General features: G+C 43.7%; 2 protein-coding genes across 3 annotated transcripts in view; one reads left to right on the top strand and one right to left on the bottom strand.

Annotated features, from left to right (window-relative positions):
• Positions 1 to 23,716, bottom strand: part of LOC113427841 (C-type lectin lectoxin-Phi1) — a 370,378-nt gene that overhangs the window by 96,929 nt on the left and 249,733 nt on the right. The window lies entirely within an intron of this gene.
• On the top strand, positions 2,206 to 17,400 carry LOC113427859 (C-type lectin domain family 2 member B-like). The gene is made up of 4 exons (XM_026690401.2): positions 2,206 to 2,299; positions 2,938 to 3,089; positions 6,194 to 6,336; positions 17,180 to 17,400. The coding sequence occupies exons 1-4, from the start codon at positions 2,206 to 2,208 to the stop codon at positions 17,301 to 17,303; spliced, it is 513 nt and encodes a 170-aa protein (XP_026546186.1). The 3' UTR covers positions 17,304 to 17,400.

Genomic DNA, 23,716 nt, shown 5'->3' with positions numbered 1-23,716 from the left:
GAAGAAGAAGAAGAAGAAGAAGAAGAAGAAGAGGAGGAGGAGGAGGAGGAGGAGGAGGAGGAGGAGGAGGAGGAGGAGGAGGAGGAGGAAGAGAAGCAAAAGAAGAGGAAGAAGCAGCAGAAGAAGATGAAGATAGAAAAAGAAGAAGAAGAAGAAGAAGAAGAAGAAGAAGAAGAAGAAGAAGAAGAAGAAGAAGAAGAAGAAGAAGAAGAAGAAGAAGAAGAAGAAGAAGAAGAAGAGAGGAGGAGGAGGAGGAGGAGGAGGAGGAGGGAGGAGGAGGAGGAGGAGGAGGAGGAGGAGAAGCAAAAGAAGAGGAAGAAGCAGCAGAAGAAGATGAAGATAGAAGAAGAAGAAGAAGAAGAAGAAGAAGAAGAAGAAGAAGAAGAAGAAGAAGAAGAAGAAGAAGAAGAAGAAGAAGAAGAAGAAGAAGAAGAAGAAGAAGAAGAAGAAGAACAACAACAACAACAACAACTGTGGCGTCCTTGTTGCTTTCTGAGTTGGGTTGTTTCTTTGCAGATGTTTCATGACCCAACTCAGGAATATTATCTGTGTTAGAAACCCACACACACTTCTAGCCCTTATGATGTTACCTAGACTGATCATGAAACATCTGCAAGAAAACCACCCAGCTCAGAGAGCACCAAGGACCCCACAGTTCAACCCTGAGCTACAAATTCTCTCTTCTATTGGTACAAGAAAATGTCTTTGAAAATGTCATCGACAATTGGTTCAACCTCTTCTTGGAAGAGGTGTGAAGGAGTGTGGGGTTTGTGAGATGTAAGACCCAAATTATTTAATTCTCACAATACAGAGACAGGTATGGTTCACAATTCAATGGTTTATTAAAGAAAATAAGTGTTTGCAAATGGGCCTTCAAGTCCCTTCCAAAGTGGATTGGGTACAAGAAGAGCAAGATCTCATGGTCAAACAATACATTTCATACTCTTGACACAATGCACATCATGCCTAGGAAGCCCTCCCCACTCCCCTTATTTTCTCTAAGTCTTATTATAATTTTTATTTTTATTTATTTATTTTATTTTATTTTGTCAAGCAATTATAAGATAACAAGTATAAGTATAAACATAGTTATGAATACATGAAATGGATATGAATAAGAAAAATAAAAAGAAACAATAGGACAGGGACGATAGGCACACTGGTGCGCTTATGCATGCCTTCTACAGACCTCTTAGGAAAGGGGTGAGGTCAATTGTAGACAGTCTAAGGTTAAAGATTTTAGGGTTTGGGGAAGAAACCAGAGTCAGATAGAATATTCCAAACATTGACCACTCTGTTGCTGAAGTCATATTTTCTGCAGTCAAGTTTGGTGCGATTAACCTTGAGTTTGTATCTATTGTGTGCTCTTGTATTGTTGTGGTTGAAGCTGAAGTATTCATTGACAGGTAGGACATTGCAATGTATAATTTTATATACTATACTTAGATCGGACTGAAGGCGGCGTAATTCTAGGTTTTCTAGGTCTATAATTTTGAGTCTGGTGGCATAAAGTATTCTGCAACGAGTAGAGGAGTGGAGAACTCTTCTTGTGAAATATTTCTGGACTTTCTCAACTGTATTAATATCAGATACGTAATGCAGGTTCCAGACTGATGAGCTGTATTCAAGTATAGGACTAGCAAACGTTTTGTATGCTCTAGTTAGTAGTGTGATATTACCAGAGAAAAAGCTACGTAGGATTAGGTTAACAACTCTTAATGCCTTTTTGGCTACGTAGTTACAGTGGGCTCTAGCACTTAGATCATTAGAGATGAGTACTCCAAGATCCTTGACAGAGTTTGGATCATAAACATAATATAACATAACATAATATAAGGTAAAGAATCGGCTTGCCTGTTTCTTCCTAGGCACCAGATATCTTATCTTGTTTGTTTGTAGCGTCACCTTGGGCAGATGTTCCTGTTTTCTAAGAAGCCTGCAAGTATCCAACACATTTTGTTTAACTGAACATACTTTGTGGTTAGGATACAGCAACAAAGACAACACAGCTTAATAATGCACTTAATATTTCTAATTCTATTATAAAAGAGTAACTTAATATTTATTTCCTTCAACTTCACTGATCATTTGTTCAACCTCTTCTTGGAAGAAGCCCCATCTGTCTTAGAAAAGTGCAGATGTCCTGTCTTGTCCTCAATCTTCTCATCCAGTGATTATCTGTCTTTACTTCTCTTGCAAGTGGCCATGCTGGAGAACAGGACAAAGGAAGAGGCAGCTCTGTGGCAGTGGAAGATACTCACCTTGACCGAAATCTTCAGAGACCTACAGATTGGCAAAGGTACTGTGGACGTGGAGGAACCCAGGTGATCTCCCTGCAACTAGCGTAACCAGGTGCTCTTTGAACTTGGTGCAGGTGAGTCATGGCCCAACTTGGGAACATCATCAGTGTGAAGGAGTGTGGGGTTTGCCACGCGCACTGACAATGCTACCTAGTTGGGTCATGAAATGTCTGCAAGAAAACAACCAAGCTCAGAGAGCACCCAGGACACCGCAATTCTCCTCCTCTTCCTCCTCCTCCTCCTCCCTTTCTCTTTTTTCCTTCCTTTTTTCCCCTTCGTTCATTCTCCTCCTTCTCTATCTTCCCTTTCTCCATCTTCGTTATTTTTTCCATATTCTCCTCCTCCTCCTATTTTTCTCCTTCCCCTTTCTTCTTCTCCTCCACCACTCCATCTTCCTTCCTCTTCCTTCCTTCCTTTTTCTTCTTCCTCCCTTCTTCCTCCTTCTCCGTCCTCCTCCTTTTTCCTCTCCCTCCACCTTCCTTTTTCCTCCTCCCCTCCTTTCCTCCTCCTCCTCCTCCTTCCTTCCTTCTTCCTCCAATGCAGGTTGTCTTTGAGGCCTTGGGGGGGGCTGGTGCCAATGCCCTGCTTGTACCCTGCGCGTGAGATCTGGGCGCTCAGTTGCTTCTCCTCTCTCTAGTTCTGAATTGCAGCATCTGCAAAATCCAGTGGATGCAACTAAGCAAGAAATGCTACTTCTTCCGGAACAGAGAAATGAACTGGTATTCAAGCCAAGCCTTCTGCCAGGAGGAGAATGCTGATCTGATGGTGGTCACGAGCAAGGAAGAGATGGTACTGGGGCTGGGGGAGATGGGGGAGACCGAAGAGGGCATGGGGTGGGGGCGGGGGCTGGGTAATGCCCTTGTGAAGCTGTACAGGGTGCCTCTAAAAGTAGCGTTTCTCAAACTTAGCAGTTTAAGATGGGTGGACTTCAGCTCCCAGAATTTCCCAGCCAGCATCTTTTAAGATGGGAGGACCCCAACTCCCAGAATTCCCCAGCCAGCAGGCTTTGAAATGGGTGGACTCCAACTCCCAGAATTCCCCAGCCAGCAGGCTTTGAGATGAGTGGACTCCAACTCCCAGAATTCCCCAGCCAGCATGCTTTGAAATGGGTGGACTCCAACTCCCAGAATTCCCCAGCCAGCCATACTTTAAGATGGGTGGACTCCAACTCCCAAATTCCCAGCCAGCTATAATTTAAGATGGGTGGACTCCAACTCCCAGAATTCCCCAGCCAGCCATACTTTGAGATGGGTGGACTCCAACTCCCAGAATTCCCCAGCCAGCATGCTTTGAGATGGGTGGACTCCAACTCCAGAATTCCCCAGCCAGTTTAAGATGGGTGGACTCCAACTCCCAGAATTCCCCAGCCAGCATGCTTTGAGATGGGAGGACTCCAACTCCCAGAATTCCCCAGCCAGTTTAAGATGGGTGGACTCCAACTCCCAGAATTCCCAGCCAGTTTAAGATGGGTGGACTCCAACTCCCAGAATTCCCCAGCCAGCATGCTTTGAGATGGGTGGACTCCAACTCCCAGAATTCCCCAGCCAGTTTAAGATGGGTGGACTCCAACTCCCAGAATTCCCCAGCCAGCATGCTTTGAGATGGGAGGACTCCAACTCCCAGAATTCCCCAGCCAGTTTAAGATGGGTGGACTCCAACTCCAGAATTCCCCAGCCAGTTTAAGATGGGTGGACTCCAACTCCCAGAATTCCCCAGCCAGCATGCTTTGAGATGGGAGGACTCCAACTCCCAGAATTCCCCAGCCAGTTTAAGATGGGTGGACTCCAACTCCCAGAATTCCCCAGCCAGCAGGCTTTGAGATGGGTGGACTCCAACTCCCAGAATTCCCCAGCCAGTTTAAGATGGGTGGACTCCAACTCCCAGAATTCCCAGCCAGTTTAAGATGGGTGGACTCCAACTCCCAGAATTCCCAGCCAGCATGCTTTGAGATGGGTGGACTCCAACTCCCAGAATTCCCCAGCCAGTTTAAGATGGGTGGACTCCAACTCCCAGAATTCCCCAGCCAGCATGCTTTGAGATGGGAGGACTCCAACTCCCAGAATTCCCAGCCAGTTTAAGATGGGTGGACTCCAACTCCCAGAATTCCCAGCCAGTTTAAGATGGGTGGACTCCAACTCCCAGAATTCCCCAGCCAGCATGCTTTGAGATGGGTGGACTCCAACTCCCAGAATTCCCCAGCCAGTTTAAGATGGGTGGACTCCAACTCCCAGAATTCCCAGCCAGCATGCTTTGAGATGGGAGGACTCCAACTCCCAGAATTCCCCAGCCAGTTTAAGATGGGTGGACTCCAACTCCCAGAATTCCCCAGCCAGTTTAAGATGGGTGGACTCCAACTCCCAGAATTCCCCAGCCAGCATGCTTTGAGATGGGAGGACTCCAACTCCCAGAATTCCCCAGCCAGTTTAAGATGGTGGACTCCAACTCCCAGAATTCCCCAGCCAGCAGGCTTTGAGATGGGAGGACTCCAACTCCCAGAATTCCCAGCCAGTTTAAGATGGGTGGACTCCAACTCCCAGAATTCCCCAGCCAGCCATACTTTGAGATGGGTGGACTCCAACTCCCAGAATTCCCCAGCCAGCATGCTTTGAGATGGGTGGACTCCAACTCCCAGAATTCCCCAGCCAGTTTAAGATGGGTGGACTCCAACTCCCAGAATTCCCCAGCCAGCATGCTTTGAGATGGGAGGACTCCAACTCCCAGAATTCCCAGCCAGTTTAAGATGGGTGGACTCCAACTCCCAGAATTCCCCAGCCAGTTTAAGATGGGTGGACTCCAACTCCCAGAATTCCCCAGCCAGCATGCTTTGAGATGGGAGGACTCCAACTCCCAGAATTCCCCAGCCAGTTTAAGATGGGTGGACTCCAACTCCCAGAATTCCCAGCCAGCAGGCTTTGAGATGGGTGGACTCCAACTCCCAGAATTCCCCAGCCAGTTTAAGATGGGTGGACTCCAACTCCCAGAATCCCCCAGCCAGCCATACTTTAAGATGGGTGGACTCCAACTCCCAGAATTCTGCTCCAGTCTCTTCTTAAAAACCTCCAATATTGAAGCACCAACCATTTCTGGTGGCCGGCTATTCTTCTGGTTAATTGTTCTCATGGTTAGGAAATTTATCCTTAATTTCGGGGTTGCTTTGGGAAATAAGTATTTGAAGGACTGCCGCTTCTTTCTCTTATTCTGAAAGACCCGAGTGGCGGAGGCATTCCAAGGCCGCCCAAACTCTCTTGCACCTCTCTTGCAAGCGCACAGAAAGTTGTAGGGAAGAGATTGGCCACCCATTTGTCCAGAATGGCATAGGGTCTCCTGCTTGGGCAGGGTTTGGACTAGAAGCAGGGGTGGGATCTGACCGGTGGAACTACCGGTTTGGTGATTTTACATTTTGTGTAAAATGCAAAATTTGTGCCCACGTGTATATGTCGTCATCTAGCTGCCTGGACAGCCGAGCAGCGCTGCGCGCGGGTGCGCAGCGGTTAAAAAAAGCCCTTTTTTTCCTGCTTTTTCAACCGCAGCTGTGTCGCGCAAAGCAGCTGCGGTTGAAAACGCAGGAAATAAAGGTCAGGTAAGAGCCCGGGTGGGCGGGTGGGCCAAAACAGCAGCAGACATAGAACCAGTTCTATGTATGCTCTCGTGTTTGCTGCTTTTCAGAGCAACCGGTTCTACAGAAGTGGACCGAACCGGTAGAATCCCACCCCTGAGTAGAAGACCTCCGTGGTCCCTTCCCACTCTGTTATCCCGTTATCATATTTATATGGCTAATGCAGCCAGGTTGTGTGACAGTGGTGAGTGAATCAACTTCCATCCTTAACTGGAACTCTGCAGTTTTTAATCTTTCTTCCGAAGCCTCGCCTGACTCTGGTCAATTTATATTTTAGCAGTTCCTGAAGTTTCATGCCTCTATGCAGTACTACCTGGATCCGAAGAGGTATCAATACGACAAATTCTGGATTGGTTTGGCCTACGATATCGTGGAAAGGAGATGGCTGTGGATAGACGGAACCGCCTTCAAGCCCAGTCGGTAAGTTCTGTCCAGAAGGGGTGATTTCTCAGACTCCCCCTTACATTGTGAACCTGAATAACAGATGGGAACGACTGCGTGGTTGAAATTGGTCTCACATCCTTGGCCGTTACATTTCAAATTGTTCTCAGCGAACACCAGTAGCTCAAGATTGAACTGCGAAGGTCCTGGGTGCTCTCTGAACTGGGCGGGGGTTTTTTTGCAGATGTTTCACGACCCAGCTAGGTAACCTTATCAGTGCTAGAAGGGGGTGGGAATTGTGGAGAGAAGGAGGAGGACTATGGGGTCCTTGGGGGTCTCTGAGCTCGGTGGTTTTCTTGCAGACGTTTCATGACCCAACTAGGGAACATCATCAGTGCTAGGAGGGAGGGGGTTTGCACTGAGGAGGAGGAGGAGGAGGAGGAAGAGTGAGAGGAGGAGGAGAAGGGTAAACCAGTACTCCTGTTGACTGATGAGAGGTCCCATTTCCCAGGCTTCAATCACTTTCCTGGCTGTTTTTGTGCCTGCTCATCCAACAATCGTAGTAGCTGCTAAATTGAATGTATGTCCTTGTTTATTGCAATGTGAGGCTACCAGTGAGCTTGGGACTCTTTGTCTGACTACTCACTTGTGTTCTTGAAATCTGGTGGTTAACTTCCTCCCTGTCTGTCCTACATAGTCACCGTGGCAATCCATGCAGGGGATCTGGTAGATTAGCATTGGAAGTATCTCCCGTCTCCAAGCGATCTTCATGGAGCATAATTTGCCTTCGTACCGTAGCCTCTGGGCGGTGTGTGATGCCCACTTGCAGATCTTGGAAGCTGCATTCTACGGCTTCCGAAATGTTTTTGATGGATGGCAGGGTGTGCCACATAGTTGATCTTGTACCTTGTTTCTTCCTTTCTGCGCCCACCATGTTGCACAGACATCTTGTGACACATGATTCTGCCTGAATTGTTCATGTAGGGACTTGCTCTCCAACTGTTTGGCTTGCTAGATGCTATAGTGGGTTCTCCCCCACTGTGTGTTCTCATGCCACTCCTTTTCTGTGATAGTGGATAGTGTTGAAATTCAGAATGTGTGGAGTGTTGGGGGCCATGCGATAAGCTCTGGTTTCTAGCCTTCCATCTTCTTGTCTGTTGACAAGCTCATCTAAAAATGGTAATTGTCTAGCTGTTTCTTCCTGTGCTGTCCAGACAGTATATAGGTAATGGGAATTGAGTTAGTTAAGTTAGAATAGGGAGCTATCCCCTTAAGGGAATGCCTCATGGTAAATGTAGTTAATGCATCCTGGGAAATGTAGTTCATGTCATGTGGTCACATGTGTAATCCTGATTGGTCGCTGAATTGACCCTTGGTTGGGTTGGGGGAGGGTCCTTCATTCTTGTCTGGACCCCAGCAGCGTGCTGGTGCCTCACCCCCTTGCTCCTTCGTTATGGGATGAAAGATCACTTTTCTTTTACATTATGAAGCCAGCTATGCAAAGAATTGGACATTAGATGGATCTCGACATAACTGTGACTTATATTTGAGGATGCCTGATGACCCAATAAAGAAACTTTGTATGGAAGCCCTTGTATAGTTGCCTGTCTGTCTTTATATTCAGCCAGCAGTCTAAAGACAGAACACTTCCTCCATTGTGAACTGTATGTCCAGGAAGCTGGAGTTCAGTATGGCATGAAAATCTTTCCGTGCATTTCTTTTGATAATGACGAACATATTGTTTGTCCCCACTACACGTTAGTCTGTGTGCAGCTCGACATGCAGCTAAACCCACCTATCCTCCAATAAAACAGAGTGTGTGCGTAGAACTGAATGCTTTATTGAAAGAACAGGATAGGGTGAAACTGGGGAAAGAAGGAGACAAAGGGAACCAAATACAAGATAGACAGTATTAAGTTACCGCTGAACATATCAATTAATAAATAAAAGCAGTTTGAATCTCACCAGCGACGCGTGGGGTGTAGGTTTGTCCTTGGATGACAATGTGCCACAGGTTAAGATGGATTCTTCTTTGTGCTTCTGCCTTCTTCAAATGCTAAGGGAAATGGAGTGTGGCTTCCCAGCATGCACTTGTTTTGAGAGTGCGGGCTAATGGGTAAAGAGGTGGGTCAGCTTCAAACAATGTATTTGGTATTTGTCTCTCCGGCCACTAGATGGGGTTAAAGAGCAACAACAATATATAAAGTTATACTCTGCGGCATGACACATATCATCCATGTAGCAGCACCATTTGGCTGTGTGGTTCTGAAATACACAGTGTTCTAGTTCACACAGAACTGCTTCTGCAAAGACTCCAGATGTTGGGGATCCCATAGGTATCCCTTTTATTCCTTCACACATTTCCCTTTTTATGGTGGTTTGACATTGAAATGAGACACAGGGAACTGTCTCTGAGAAAAATGCCAACCCTGAGAGAACTCAGGTAGCAGTATTTATTGAGAAAAAAACACAAGCAAAATATACAGTATGCATATTCAGAAAACAATGACCTCAACAGGAGATTACTTCACCAGCATGAGAACACACAATCTTGGAAAGTCCCAGATGTTACCTTGCTAGGATGAGATCATACAGCCACGGAAAGTCTCATGGGAAAGTTTGGAAAGTCCCATGAGAAAGCACAACTGTGTATCTTGTACCTTGAACTTTCACCCATTTTCCTATTCCTTCTAAACTGGCAGAATCAAAACAGAATGAGGCACTCTGAGCAAAGATACTCCTACCCCCACCAAGAATGCCCACATCTCCTAGACTTACTGCTAGTTATACAAAGGCCTTACAGAAAATGATAAAATGATTAATAAAATATATTACCACATTCCCTCCTTTTTTATTTATTCAAAGATAGGGGTGTTTTAGTGGCATAGTACACAGTTCCCTCATGACCTGATCCCACACGCCGGAAGACTGAGGTACACATTTGTAATAGATTAGGAATACATTGAATAAAACAACATAATAAGATACATATAGCAATAATAATAACAACCCCTTGCAATAAGGAGCGAAACCATGATCCATCAGGAAGCCAGGACCACAGACTGTCCCAGAATGATGCATTAAACCCATCAGCTCCAGATTGATGCTGAGCAATACGATCTTCCATGTCCTGAACAGTTTTTGTGATGTTTGGCTCATAATTATGTATAAAAACACAACAATGTGAATGAATTAAAGCACAAACTCCTCCTTGAGCAGCTAACATAATATCTAAAGCATATCGATTTTGCAAAGTGACTGTACGAATTTCAGACATTTCTACATTAATCATCTTAATATTCTTTATAGTATCATTAAACATAGCAACAGTAAAATTATTTAAAATATGAATATCCCTATAGTTCATAGCAATTCCCAAAGGCGGGATAAGACCTCGAGAAATTTGTGTCCATAGATTACCTCCCATGGCTAGGATCTGGAATTGCTCTGTTGTAGCACAAGACAACTGTTTTCTCCAGGTTGCATTCTTTATTAAATCTTTTTTCCTCAAAAGGCACTCCATGCAATGTTAGTCCTTCTCCCACTCTCCCAGGAAGGTGCATACACAACCAACAATTGGTGATGTTCAAGTTTTTGGCAGTTGTGCAAGTCTTTAATGTAATTATTATCGGTCCACAAATCATCGCCCAAATCTCCGGCACGCTGAACATGCTGTCGCTGCTCTCTCCGCACCCGAGCAGCCCAGGACAGATTAGGCAGAATCAATAGGATCAGGAACCACAGATGCACCATCCTGCTCCTCCGAAACTTCCTTCACAGGTGCCTGCGAATGATCAGGCCGAACACACCGACCAGGAACCCAACGAATTTGACCAAGATGTTCAACTGCTGCATAACCACGTCCCCACGTTATCAGCTCAGCAGGAACCCATGCCGGATCCGGAAGGAACCGCACCAACACCCGAGGTCTTACCGCATCTGTAGAAGGAGAAGAAAAATGCCTGCTGGCCGCGCCGCAGGGGGTTACCAGACAAATTTAAAAATTTAAAGTATACAAAGCTAGATTTAATTGATCTTGAATCGCCGGAAGCCCCAAGAGCTTCCCTCCTTTTTTATTTAATTTAGTCAATCTTGAGTAAGTATCCACAGTCACATGTATATATTTCCAGGGCGCAAATGGCGGATATTGGGTAACATCCATTTGCCAAATCATTGAAGGTTTCAACCCTCTGGGGTTAACTCCCATAGGGATATTCGTGCCCTGCTTTGAACAAGTTGGACATTGTTGAATTATGGCAGCAGCTTCTGCAGTAGTAAGTTTGAATTGCTGTGCCAATGCTTTAGCGTTTTGATGAAAATAACTATGACTGTCCCATGGCTGGACAGTGAGGACTGAAGTTACAGCACTGTCAGCTTTGGCATTACCTTGTGATAAAATTCCAGGCAAATTACTATGACTACGAATATGAGCAACAAAACACACATTCACACGCTGCTCCAAACATCCTTGTAACAACAAAAGCAATCTTAAAATATCAGGTGATATTCCAGGAGACAAATAAGAACCTGCTACAAAGGGTAACAAATTATACACATACAATGAATCCACTATTAAATTAAAATCCTGATTGTGAAAATTTTGAAAAGCCAAAACTACAGCAGCAAGTTCTGCCTGCTGGGCAGACTTCTGCTCTGAAGTCACTTTTGTATGCCAAATCCCAGATTTATCTTTCCAAACACAAGCACCAAAAACTTTCCCTCCATCAGTAAAAACTGTAGGAGCATCTGATATGCCCAATGGTATCCTTTCTTACATTTTGGGCACACTGATTTAGGATGAACACCCTGTCCCATTGATCTCTTATACTGCTGACTTTGACCCCCTCCAGGAGCCCGACATTGCGCTTTAAAATGTCCAGGCTTCCCACAATTGAAACAATTCCCCTTTTGAGCATGTCCTGTTTGTAAAGCCAGAGCTAAAGTTTCCATGTTAAAAGACTGACTCCCAACCTTCCTACATGCATTAATCAAATCTGCGATTTCTCGCTCCCCACTTGCTATAAGTGGATTTAAAATCTTTTTGCAATCTGTGTTAGCTTGTTCTACTGCTAACTTAAAAGCAACTCTTTCTGGGCGAATTGATTATCAATTTGTCTTTCAATAGCCAATTTCAGTCTGCTAATGAAATTTTCATAGGGTTCATTGTTCCCTTGTTTTATGTTAGTAAAGGTCTTCTCACCACCTTCGCCGTCAGGGAGAGCCCCTATGGCTTGAAAAATTATTTGTGGGAGAAGAATGAACCCTTCCTCAGGCATACCATCTCTCTGTTGTTCCACTGTTGTAAAATTACCAGCTCCGTAAAGCTGATCTGGGGTAACATTTGCTGTTCCCCTCTGGACTGCCAGCTGTCTCCATTTCTGATCTAACACCAAATATTGAGCTGGAGTTAAAATCATATTCAACAGAGCTTTCCAGTCAGCCGGAATCATTTTATTTCCATAACCAACTGCTTCTAACAATGCCTGAGTATATGGTGTTCTAACACCATACTCTTTTGCTGCTTGCTTAACTTCCCTCAAAATTCTGAGCTGTAAAGGCTTCCACTCCCGCTGGATTTAATGCAGCATCCATGACAATTTCCACTGGATTAAGTTGAACTTCTACTCCAAACTCCACCAAATCATCTCCTGATAATTCCCCTCTATTCTTTGCTTCTTGAATAGCTGCAGTAACTGCATCCACCTGAACCCTTAAAGGTAAACTCTTATCTTCTGACAAAGTATTTCTAGCGCCGGACAGTCCCCCAGATTTATCTGGAGGTGCCGTCGGCGGCAACAAACGTATCGCATGGTAAAGCGGCAAACCTTCTTCGGGGGTGATAGGAGCGGTTGTTCATAAGTAGCTAATGCATCCATAATCACTCTCCAGGTTAACAAAATTGAAGAAGGGGCACGAGGTTCCTCGTGCAAAAATTTCCCTATCTTTTTCCAGGACTCTACTTTAATACTACCTCCCTCCGGATATGACTTAATATTTTTCCAAACATACTGTAGTAAGTCCTCAATTTCTTTCTTTCCTACAGCACAACCCCTACTGCCAATTCCAAACCCAAAACTATTCCCAATGATCCCTCTCAATTCCCTGATGTGCTCTTTCTGAGCCTTGAGAGATCTCCCCCATACTCACGAAAGAATCTATCTTCGTCCAGCGAAGAAGATGAGGGCCCAGTCGACGTCCGCGACGATGAGTATAGGATGCGGGAAACGTATAGCTTTCCAAGCTATCACGTCGGGGTCACCATTTATGGTGGTTTGACATTGAAATGAGACACAGGGAACTGTCTCTGAGAAAAATGCCAACCCTGAGAGAACTCAGGTAGCAGTATTTATTGAGAAAAACACAAGCAAAATATACAGTATGCATATTCAGAAAACAATGACCTCAACAGGAGATTACTTCACCAGCATGAGAACACACAATCTTGGAAAGTCCCAGATGTTACCTTGCTAGGATGAGATCATACAGCCACGGAAAGTCTCATGGGAAAGTTTGGAAAGTCCCATGAGAAAGCACAACTGTGTATCTTGTACCTTGAACTTTCACCCATTTTCCTATTCCTTCTAAACTGGCAGAATCAAAACAGAATGAGGCACTCTGAGCAAAGATACTCCTACCCCCACCAAGAATGCCCACATCTCCTAGACTTACTGCTAGTTATACAAAGGCCTTACAGAAAATGATAAAATGATTAATAAAATATATTACCACACTTTTGAATGTGAAGAAGGTGTGTTGACAGTATTAGAGTAGCCTCGTGTGGTTTCTATCCTGGTTAGGTTCTTCTGATCTGTGTTGCATTCTTCTTCTATTATTTATGATGAGCCACGGTGGCGCAGTGGTTAGAGTGCAGTACTGCAGGCTACTTCTGCTGACTGCCAGCTGCCTGCAATTTGGCAGTTCAAATCTCATCAGGCTCAAGGTTGACTCAGCCGTTCGTCCTTCCGAGGTGGGTAAAATGAGGACCCAGCTTGTTGGGGGCCAGATGCTGATTCTGCAAACTGCTTAGAGAGGGCTGGGATGTAAATAGGGATAACTACATCAAAGGAGAACATGATCTCATCAGGAGCCACATTTAGACTTAGATTTACAATAACTTTATTTTTACTTTGAATTTCCACTAATTTTGTTGCTGTCAAAGGGTCTCCACCTCCAACATACACTACATAAATATAACAAAATAAATAATAAAACAAATAAATAAATACAAAATTATGTATATACCCACATATATTATATGACATGGAGAAATAATACAGTCTAGTTTACATGTATACATGCACATGGCGAGAGAAAAGAATCTTGCGAGTTTACCAGACAGATGGCACAGGGAACACGGTAGTCCTGCTATTTAAGCCTTGTAGTTTTGTCAGAAATTGTGTGGATGATGTGACCATGGTTTTTGAGGGTTACGTCAGGAAGTTTAAGCGTTGTGACAGCCATTTAGCCAGGTTATAAGTAGGGGCAGGGGTGGGTTTCTGGGGGCTGGCAGGGGCTCGGGAGGGCCCCTAGCTAAGACTCTGCGGGGCTCGGAGAGCCCCCAATAACCTCAGAAAGACAAACAGCCAGGGAAGTCTCTTAATAGGCTTAATTGAACTTCTGGGCATTCAGCCAAGAGCATTTCACACCTGGTAAAAGTGTGGCAAGCTAGATAAACAATGCACTCCGCACTTGCGAGGGAGAGCCATTGAGAAAATCAGATAGCATAGCCACTAGCCTTTAAGGGGATTAATTCCCAAATAATAAGAATCATGTATGTTAGGGTTTGGGAATTAACCCCTAGCAGAGTATTGCAGCAGTAGTCAAACCAGGCAGCCAAAACGAGAGTGGAAGGGCCCCAGAGTATACACACACTGAATACAAACACTGTTTGTAGTTTAAATAGTTTTTAATCCAGTTAGAGTTTAAGCATTGTCATTCAGTCCATTAAGTCATTCACAGTATTTCCATCCAGTAAGACTCACTAGTATAGTCCAAGTTTAAGAGTCCTTGCAATATCTTTATCAGCCGATAAAGATATCTTCTCCTCCTCCGGTTTCACTCTCCAGAGAAACAAACGCTGGATATTCAGTAAACAATAACAGTTCAGTCACAGGCACTCACAGTCAGTAATCTCAGTTAGTCACAGCAAGACACAGTAAGTCGCAGCAGCACACAGTTACAGTAACAGACAGTAAGCTTTCCAGCTTCTAATGCTTCCTTATATTGTAACTTCTAACCGCACCCTTAATCGGCTAATTGCCTGCTGCATTGTGCTTAAAGTGATAAGCACTTAAACCATGATATCTAAGTTTTATATATTTATTCACCCAAACCATATATGGTATCAATGTTATACCTAACATACTCCCCTTTTGGGTGATATAAATATATAATACCTTTACAATCTAATCCCATATTTTTCACAACTCTCTTGGTGCTTACTGGCACCTTGGGCTTTAGTAAAATTATCAGCTAAATTGTCCTCCGACATACAGTACTCTAGCTGAATCATCTTACTTCTTACAGATTGTCTCACGTTTAGGTATCTTAGATCTGTATGCTTGCTCCTTGTTTTTACTCCAATATTTGTGGCCATTTGAATTGCTGCCTGATTATCTTCATGTATAATTATAGGATAATCTACAGTTATACCTATATCAATTAACATTTGTTTATACATTATTAATTCTGTACATAACAATGATAAACAGGAGAATTCTGCCTCCATAGTAGACAAACTTATATGCTGTTGTCTTATTGACTTCCAGCCTATTAATGTCTTACCCAGCATTATGGCTGTTCCTGAAGTCGACTTTCTAGTGTCTCTTTCTGATGCAAAGCTAGCATCTGCATAAGCACTCAAAATTAAATCACCCTTTGGTTCTAAATACAATGAATAATTCATTGTCTTTTTAAGATATCTTAATATCCTCTTAGCTGCAATCCAGTGTCTTTCACATGGTGCAGAATTGAATCTAGCCAACTGATTCACGCAGTACGATATATCTGGTCTAGACCAATTACTAATATAACTAAAACTACTAATTAAAGATTGATAAATCACCTTATCAAACTCAGGGCTTTGTACATCAGTGTTGCTAAACTCCTGACTCATTGGAGTCTTAGCTGGCTTACAAAGCTCCATCTTGTAATCTTTTAGCAATTTGCTTATTTTATCTTCCTGAGATATCTTAAAACCTTTCCTTGTTTTCTTTATATTCAAACCGAGATACTTCTTTATCTCCCCTAATTGCTTGATCTTTATTCTCTTTCCTAATGATGTTATTATTTTATTTGCTTCATCATTAGTTTCAGTTATCAATGCAATGTCATCTGTGAATAGTAATAATAATGATACTTTCCCATTTGTCTCCCTCTTAAACAGACATGGATCGGCTAAACCAGCTTTAAATCCTATATTGTCTAGTTCCTTTACAATATACTGGTTCCATTCATAGCCTGATTGTTTAAGACCATAGAGGCTTTTCTTTAACAACCAACAATCATTATTATCCTTATTTTCACTTTTAATACCAACAGGTTTTTTCATATAAATAATATGTTTTAATGGGCGTGCAAGTAAGCAGTTTCCACATCTAGATGGTTAACTATATAGTTTTTACTAGCTGCCCACACTAAAGCTGCTCTCAAGGTTGCTGCCTTAAGACTAGGTGCAAACACCTCATCGTAGTCATTGACATTCTGCCTAAAACCTTGGGCTACTAACCTTGCCTTATGGATTAAATTACCATCCTTATCTGTTTTTTACCTTAAATATCCATTTGCAGCCAATGGATTTCTTTCCTACAGGTAATTTGGCATTTTCATACACCTTCATATCACTTAATGAATTCAGTTCCTTATTCATTGCTGCATACCATTTTTCTTTTTCCTTATTAGGATACTTTTTAATTTCTTCAACAGAATTAGGAACTTGATTAATCTGGCACACTGTGTTAGCCTGGTACCTATCAGGCGGTCTAGATATACGTGTAGTTCTTCTGGGAATTACAGGGCTTACAGGAGGACTTTGTTGAACTACTACCTGTTCATCTTCCTCATCCTGTTCAGCTATTGAATCTGTTTCTTCCTTTATGGGCACTATTTCATCCTGTATTTGTCTCTTTACTTTATTTTTAAAGTTACAGGGATAACTAATGGGATTTCTATTGGATTCAATAATTACATCTTTATTGGCATCCTGTTCTACTTTCTCCCATCCTTCATGTTCTAGAAATTGGGCACTAGCACTACATAACACTTTAGATGTGCCGTTCTCCCAAAATCTATATGCCCTATGGTTTGCCTGATAACCAACGAAGAAAAATCTTTTAGCTCTATGTTTTAGATCAATGTTATACCTAACAATGTAACTCACCAGAAACTCCACTAAGACTCCAAGATCCCTCTCACAGTCACTGCTATTCAGCCTGGTTTCACCCAGTCTTTCATTTAAATATTCAATGCACGAAATAATAAACAACTTTTTGGTATATTATCTTTTTTTTAGGAAATTAGGGCAAAGAAGCGACGCCGAGTTGGCCACGGCCACCCAGTCACATGACCACCCAATCACCTGACCACCTAGCCATGCCCACCTGATCACATGAACACCCAGCCACGCCTGCCCAGCGACATGACCGCTCAGTCACATGACCACCCAGCCACGCCCGCCCAGCCAGTCATTAGGGCAGAGAGCCCCTTGCTAAAAAATTTGAAGCCCACCCCTGAGTAGGGGTCCTCCCATTTTCCCGCCACTCCGCTCTCCGTCCTATTGTCGTTTTGTTTGAGTTGGCTGAGCTGAGCATTCAGCTGCGTGAGACGTCTTGAAATCGGGAGAACGAACGCAAAAGGATAACCAAGCCGACCGTCTCTCTTTCAGATACGGGGCATTGGGCGATCACGGCTGCGCCTACGTCCAGAATGAAAGCCTTCGTTCCCAGCCTTGCGGTGATGTAGCCAAAAGCATCTGTGAGACGACTGTCCAGTTTGGATGGAGCATATAGTCCAGTTTATGGGCCAGGCCACCTCTGCAGCACAGACGCTGTTTCCTGACCTGTTGTTGCTGCCGCAGTAGAGTGAAGCTATCGGCCTTCCCTCCCTGTCTGAGGGGCGGGGGCGGGGTTGGACTAGAAGACCTTCGAGGTCTCCTCCAACTCTGTTGTTCTCTTGTTATTCTGTTACAGTAAATAAATCTGAATTTCTCCAGACTCAGCTGAGTGCACTTGTTCTCTTCAGACCCCGCTCCGTCTTAACTAATTCCAGGGACAATGGAGAGGCGGTACGGAGTGTTGTGGTCCTATCCTGCCTTGCTGTGACTCAAAATGGCTCTGACCTGCGGGGGCCACAGAGATATTGCAGAGCACAAGGGGGAGGGGGATTTTTTGCAGCCTCCTGCTGTTGCTGCTTCCTGCAAGCCAGCTTCCCGGACCCCAACTTCCCCTGATAAGACCTTCTTCAGCAGGCTGGCCAAGGTTCCCCAGGGCTAACAGGAAACAAACAAAGGATCCTTGGTCTTGGTTGTTCTCTGCAAGATGGGCAGTTCTAACAATATGAAGGGAAGGGGGAAGGGGAGAGGAGAGAGGAGGGGAGAGGAAGAGAAGGGAAGAGAAGAGAAGACAAGACAAGACAAGACAAGAGGAGAGAAGAGAAGAGAAGGAAGGGAAGAGAGAGAAGAGAAGAAGAGAAAATATGGAATGGAATGGAAGAGAAGAGAAGAGAAGAGAAGAGAAGAGAAGAGAAAATATGGAATGGAATGGAATGGAATGAGAAGAGAAGAGAAGAAGAGAAGAGAGAAGAGAAGAGAAGAGAAGAGAAGATAAAATATGGAATGGAATGGAATGGAATGGAAAGAAGAGAAGAGAAGAGAAAATATGGAATGGAATGGAATGGAAGGAAGGGAATGGAATGGAAGAGAAGAGAAGAGAAGGAGAGAGAAGAGAAGAGAAGAGAAGAAGAGAAATATGGAATGGAAGGGAAGAGAAGAGAAGAGAAGAGAGAGAAGAGAAGAGAAGAGAAGAGAAGAGAAGAGAAGAGAGGAAAATATGGAATGGAATGGAAGAAGAAGGAGAGAGAAGAGAAGAGAAGAGAAGAGAGAGAGAAAGAGAAGAGAAGAGAAGAGAAGAGAAGAGAAAATATGGACTGGACTGGAAGGAAGAGAAGGGAAGGAAGGAAGAGAAGAGAAGAGAAGAGAAGAGAAGAGAAGAGAAGAGAAGAGAAGAGAAGAGAAGAGAAGAGAAGAGAAGAGAAGAGAAGAGAAAATATGGAAGGGAAGGGAAGGGAAGGGAAGGGAAGAGAAGAGAAGAGAAGAGAAGAGAAGAGAAGAGAAGAGAAAATATGGAATGGAATGGAAGAGAAGAAAAGAGAAAAGAGAAGAGAAGAGAAGCACTGGAGGGCAGGACAAGAAGCAACGGGTGGCAACTAACCAAGGAGAGAAGCAACCCAGAACTAAGGAGAAATTTCCTGACAGTTAGAACAATTAATCAGTGGAACAACTTGCTTCCAGAAGCTGTAAATGCTCCAACACTGGAAGTTTTCAAGAAGAGATTGGAGAGCCATTTGTCTGAAGTGGTGTAGGGTTTCCTGCCTAAGCAGGGGGTTGGACTAGAAGACCTCCAAGGTCCCTTCCAACTCTTATTCTAGGAGAAGAGAAGGAGGGACAGATGGAAGAAAGAAGAAGAGAAGGAGAGAGAAGAGAAGGAGGGAGAGATGGAAGAAAAAGAATGGAAGGAGAGAAAAGAGGAAAGAAGAGAAGAAGATATGGAATAAACAAGTAAAGAGAAGAGACGAGAAGAGAAGAGGGAGAGAAGGAGGGAGAGATGGAAGGAAGAAGAAGAGAAGGAGAGAGAAGAGAAGGAGGGAGAGATGGAAGAAAAAGAATGGAAGGAGAGAAAAGAGGAAAGAAGAGAAGAAGATATGGAATAAACAAGTAAAGAGAAGAGACGAGAAGAGAAGAAGGAGAGAAGGAGGGAGAGATGGAAGGAAGACGTGACACGGCGAGTTTGACACGCGTGCTCAAGTAAGATAGTTGACATGCTGAATGTATCTTGGCAGCTCTTGGCTTAAGTCAGCACTATTGATATCTCCTAACAGAATGGGCGTCTGGATATCTCGGTTCAGCCCACAGAATCTGGCCAGCTACAGTTTGTAAAGCATTGTTTTAAGTTTGGGGTGGGATATAAATTGCAGCTTAGTATAAATGAGGAGAACTTTTGTGGAGAATAAAACGGTTTGCAATTGATGGTGTCTCTTAAGTCCACATCACAAAATGTCTCCTCTCTGAAATCTGAAATCCTGGGATATGCAAGTGGCTATCATCAGTAGAATTGTTTAGCCAGGTTTCAGTGAAGCTGAATTCACAATCAGGGTTGCATCTGTTTAAAAGAAGTTATTCATCCATCTTTTCGGCGAGTGAACGTGCCAGTCCAGTAGTGGGATTCAATTTTTTTTTACTACTGGTTCTGTGGACCTGGCTTGGTGGGCGTGGCAGGGGAAGGATACTGCAAAATCCCCATTCCCTCCCCCACTCCACTAACCTGCTTTCCAGCTCTGTTCTCCTGTGCAGGGCAATGAAAGGAGACAACTGGGACTCAATGGGAGGCAGAGAAGAGATGGGGTTGGCGGGGCCAGTCGGAGGTAGTCAGTTCTCCCAACTACTCAACATTTCCGCTACTGGTTCTCCAGAACTGGTCAGAACCAGCTGAAGACCACCTCTGGGCTAGTCTAATGTAAGAGAAGTCTCAGTGCCAGGGTTCCTGACATTCCCTTGCGTTTTTGGATTTAGCTTGATGTAGGATAGTTTCCCAGCTGAAACTGTGGTTCTTACTCTCAGTGTGTTAGGAGATTAAGGAGTTTTCACTGGGTCTTCTGACTGCTAGTTGGTGTTCAGTGATGCGCTATGCTAGTTTCCCCCTGTCTTAGTCCTAACTCTGAATGGTGCAGATGACTCCTGATTTTTTTTTCCTTGAGTCTTTTGGTTTATTTAAGATATTTCAGAGAGCTTTAATTGGTTTGTGTGCTACAGTGATGTTGCATGTTCTAATGGTGTGTTGATGGTTTCGTAGATGTTTTTGATGTTGGAGTGTCATATATATCCCATTTCCACCCAACTAGGGAACATCATCGATGCTGCCTGAATTGGTTCATTTTGGATTTGGTTCATATATTTTCTGGGGCACCTGGAGTCCTCAATGAATGACAAGACACAAGAGAAAAAAATTCAGAGCATCATCTGCACTTGGATTAGAGTTTATTGATTAGTGACACCACATGGAAAAGAAAGCCTGACGCACAGGCTTGATCTGTGGGTCAGCAGGCTGATCTTGTAGTAGTCAGGGAGATTCCGGCTTCCAACCTTCAAGGTGTTTCCAGCTGTATTCAAACGAGACTCATCTTGCACAGATAGGGCTGTTCGACATCACAAAACTGGTCATTCCAATGTTTATAGTCTAGAAGAAATCAAATAATTGTTGAGACTTTTCTTGCAAATGTTTTTGGATCGCTCATCATTTGTACCGAAGAAAATGAGGGTTGTTGTTTTTTTTTGTCACAAAGAAATAACTTTCTTGAATAGGAACATTTCAATATACAGCTTTGACACTGTAGTTTACAGGTAGTCCTCAATTTACAAGTGTTCACTTAGCGACTATTGAAAAGTTACAACAGCACTGAAAAAATTGATTTATAACTGATTTTGACGCAACTCGTATGCCATTCTCCTGATAATGGAATCAAAATTCAAGCATTTGGTACCTGGCATGTATTTATGACTCTTTTAGTGTCCTGTGGTTATGTGAAATCCCTTTTGTGACCTCCTGACAAGTAAAGTAAATGGGAAAGCCAGATTCGCTTAATAACCGTGTTCCTAACTTAACAGCTGCAGCGATTCACTTAACAACCATGGTAAGAAAGGTCATAAAATAGATCAGTGGTCGCCAACCAGTCAGCCAGAGACCACTGGTGGGCCGCGAGAAAATTTTGATGGTCCACAGAGAAATGTCCCCCCAAAGCAATTAAACCAGACTGTGTGGGAACACAAGGCTGCGCCACCCACATGGCCCGCGGGAACACAAGGCTTGCGTTGCTTGCATTGTGAACAACACGAGGTAGTGAGGGGAGGGGGGAAAGGGCGGAGGCGGGGAACTTGCCCCATGCCCCACGTGCCTGGCCTGGCCACCGGGCTGCTTCTTTCCACTCTTTCTTCTTCTGCTTTTGGCTGCACGCAAGGAAAGCAGCCAAAGTCTTTCTTCCCCCCCCCCGAAACTCTGCCAGAAATGAGTCTTTGGGACCCTGCAAGGCCTCCTGCTCCAAGAGGCTGCACTGGCAAAGACTCCTTTCTGGCAGAGTTTGGGGGAGAGAAAGAAAGACTTCTGCTGCTTCTGCTGTTTTCCTTGCATGAAGCCAAAAGTCTCTCTCTCCCTCTGAGAACGGAGCTGGAGACGGTATCCTGCGATCCCAATTAAAGAACGATCGATTGGTAGGAAAATGGGGTGGGGGATTTTCCTACACAATTTTTTGGGGATTTTCCCAGGGTCTCTGGTTTAAAATGATGAGTTTGGGGATCCCTGAGGTCCAAAAGGTTGGTGACCCCCGAAATAGAGTAAAACTCACTTAACTGTCTTGCTTAGCAACAGAAATTTTGGGTTTATCTGTGGTCATAAATCAAGGAGTACCTTTATGTTCAATTATTTCCACTGAATTCATAAACTGCAATATTTTCTTGACTGGACATTTTTATAAAAAGTTTAATATGAATAATTACACTGGTAATTAAATAATTGCCTGCTGCTTGACTCAATGCAATCTAAGCCTTACAGGATCTGAATAGGCCAAGTGTAATGCAGCATCAAGATGATTTCAAATGTTTCTTAGGATATACTGAGACCTATATAATTTCAGTTCATGATACCTAGACACACTTAGGTCCTTGGTTTTAAGCATTTATATTCTGGGGAAGATAAGAATTTGAAAAAAAAAATGAAATGCCCAAATAACACTTGATAAAAAGACAAAAGATCCCATTGACTAATAATGATGCTATAGAAAATTTAAAAAGCTGATTGGAGAAAAAAATATATCAAAAGAATATCCCAGTTTCACCGGGTTGCAGGAAAAACTCACTAAAATTCAGGGTCCCTGATTTTTCAGACTGCTCTTCCAAAATGCTAGATTATTCCATTGATGTCTAGATGGAGGTTTAGATTTCCAGAAGTAATCTTTTAAAAAATAAATAAAAAGCCCCACCAATATTTTTTTAATGGTACTGATTAATCTCCACATATTATCCCAATGGGGCTTTTTCCAAAAGGCAACTGGACTTTCTTGGTGTGTGTGTGTGGGGGGGGGTTTCCTTGAAGATGAGCTTCTTCAGTTCTAGAAGTTGGAACTTGGAGTCCACAAGTCATAAAGGAGCCATTGTTTCCATCCATCTGCTCTCCTGGATGGGTGCATACACTCTTTGGGACTCATTAGGGATAGAAATGGTCCCTATGCGTGCATAAATTACTAAGTAGGATTGAATCTGGAACCAAGGCCCTGGGTTGTGTGAATGCAGTCTCTGACTTTATGCATATTGGCTGTGGAGGATTGGAAGGTTGTGCTTGTTCACACGTCTGGAAAACACATGAGATGTCTTGAGAAGTCTGACATAGTAGAGCAGAAAACCTCCTCCTTACCGGTAGTATAGAGCTCAACACAATTCTGCCTCCGTTTGCAGTTGGAAGGTTGATTGACTGCCCAAGGGATGTAACCCCCCCTGGAGTGGTCTTGCCATCTGAATCGTGTCTGTAGAGAAAGCAACAGAGGTGTCATCTCTCCAAGTGTTTTTCTGAATCTTGCAGAAATCAGGACATTTCCTCTCAACTATACTTCTCAACAGCAGAAGGGTCAAATGCAAGGGGGATCAAGTTGTCCAAGGGGACAACCGCTTAAGTATAAGCCAGCAGGGTTCTTCAGCTGCCGAAAGAAACCAAGAGAGGCTCAAGACCAGGAAAGGTGATAGCATTGCTTAATACTGCACTAGTGAGGCCACACTTAGAATACTTAGAATCCAGTTCTGGCCACCACCATACAAAAAACATGTTGAGACTCTGGAAAGACTACAGAGAAGAGCAACAAAGATTAGAGAGCTGGAGGCTAAAGCATATGATGAACAGTTGCAGGAACGGAGTATGTCTAGTCTAATGAAGAGAAGGATTAGGGGGTGACGGGTCAGCAGTCTTCCAATATTTGAGGGGCTGCCACACAGCAGAGGGGTCTATCTACTCTTCAAGGCCTCTGAAGTAGGACAAGAAGTAATGGGTGGAAGATCATCAAAGAGTGATTCAGCCTAGTGTGAGATTTTCTGACAGTGAGGTAAATTAATCAGTGGAATGGGGTGCCTCCAGAGGTTTTTTTTTTGTGCTCCATTGCTGGAGGCTTT

The sequence above is a fragment of the Notechis scutatus genome, chromosome 6 (assembly GCF_049901735.1).
Source record: "Notechis scutatus isolate UNSWTSFEM ecotype Mainland chromosome 6, rNotScu1.2, whole genome shotgun sequence".
NCBI classification, from domain to species: Eukaryota; Metazoa; Chordata; class Lepidosauria; order Squamata; family Elapidae; genus Notechis; species Notechis scutatus.
This window is presented reverse-complemented; position numbering and strand designations above follow the sequence as displayed.

Excerpts from the sequence above, each read along its gene's own strand:
- LOC113427859 (XM_026690401.2), top strand. The coding sequence starts at position 2,206 with ATGCTGGAGAACAGGACAAAGGAAGAGGCAGCTCTGTGGCAGTGGAAG. Across the intron at positions 2,300-2,937 it reads AGACCTACAGATTGGCAAAG|TTCTGAATTGCAGCATCTGC; the intron begins GTACTGTGGACG and ends TCCTCTCTCTAG. Across the intron at positions 3,090-6,193 it reads TCACGAGCAAGGAAGAGATG|CAGTTCCTGAAGTTTCATGC; the intron begins GTACTGGGGCTG and ends TTTATATTTTAG.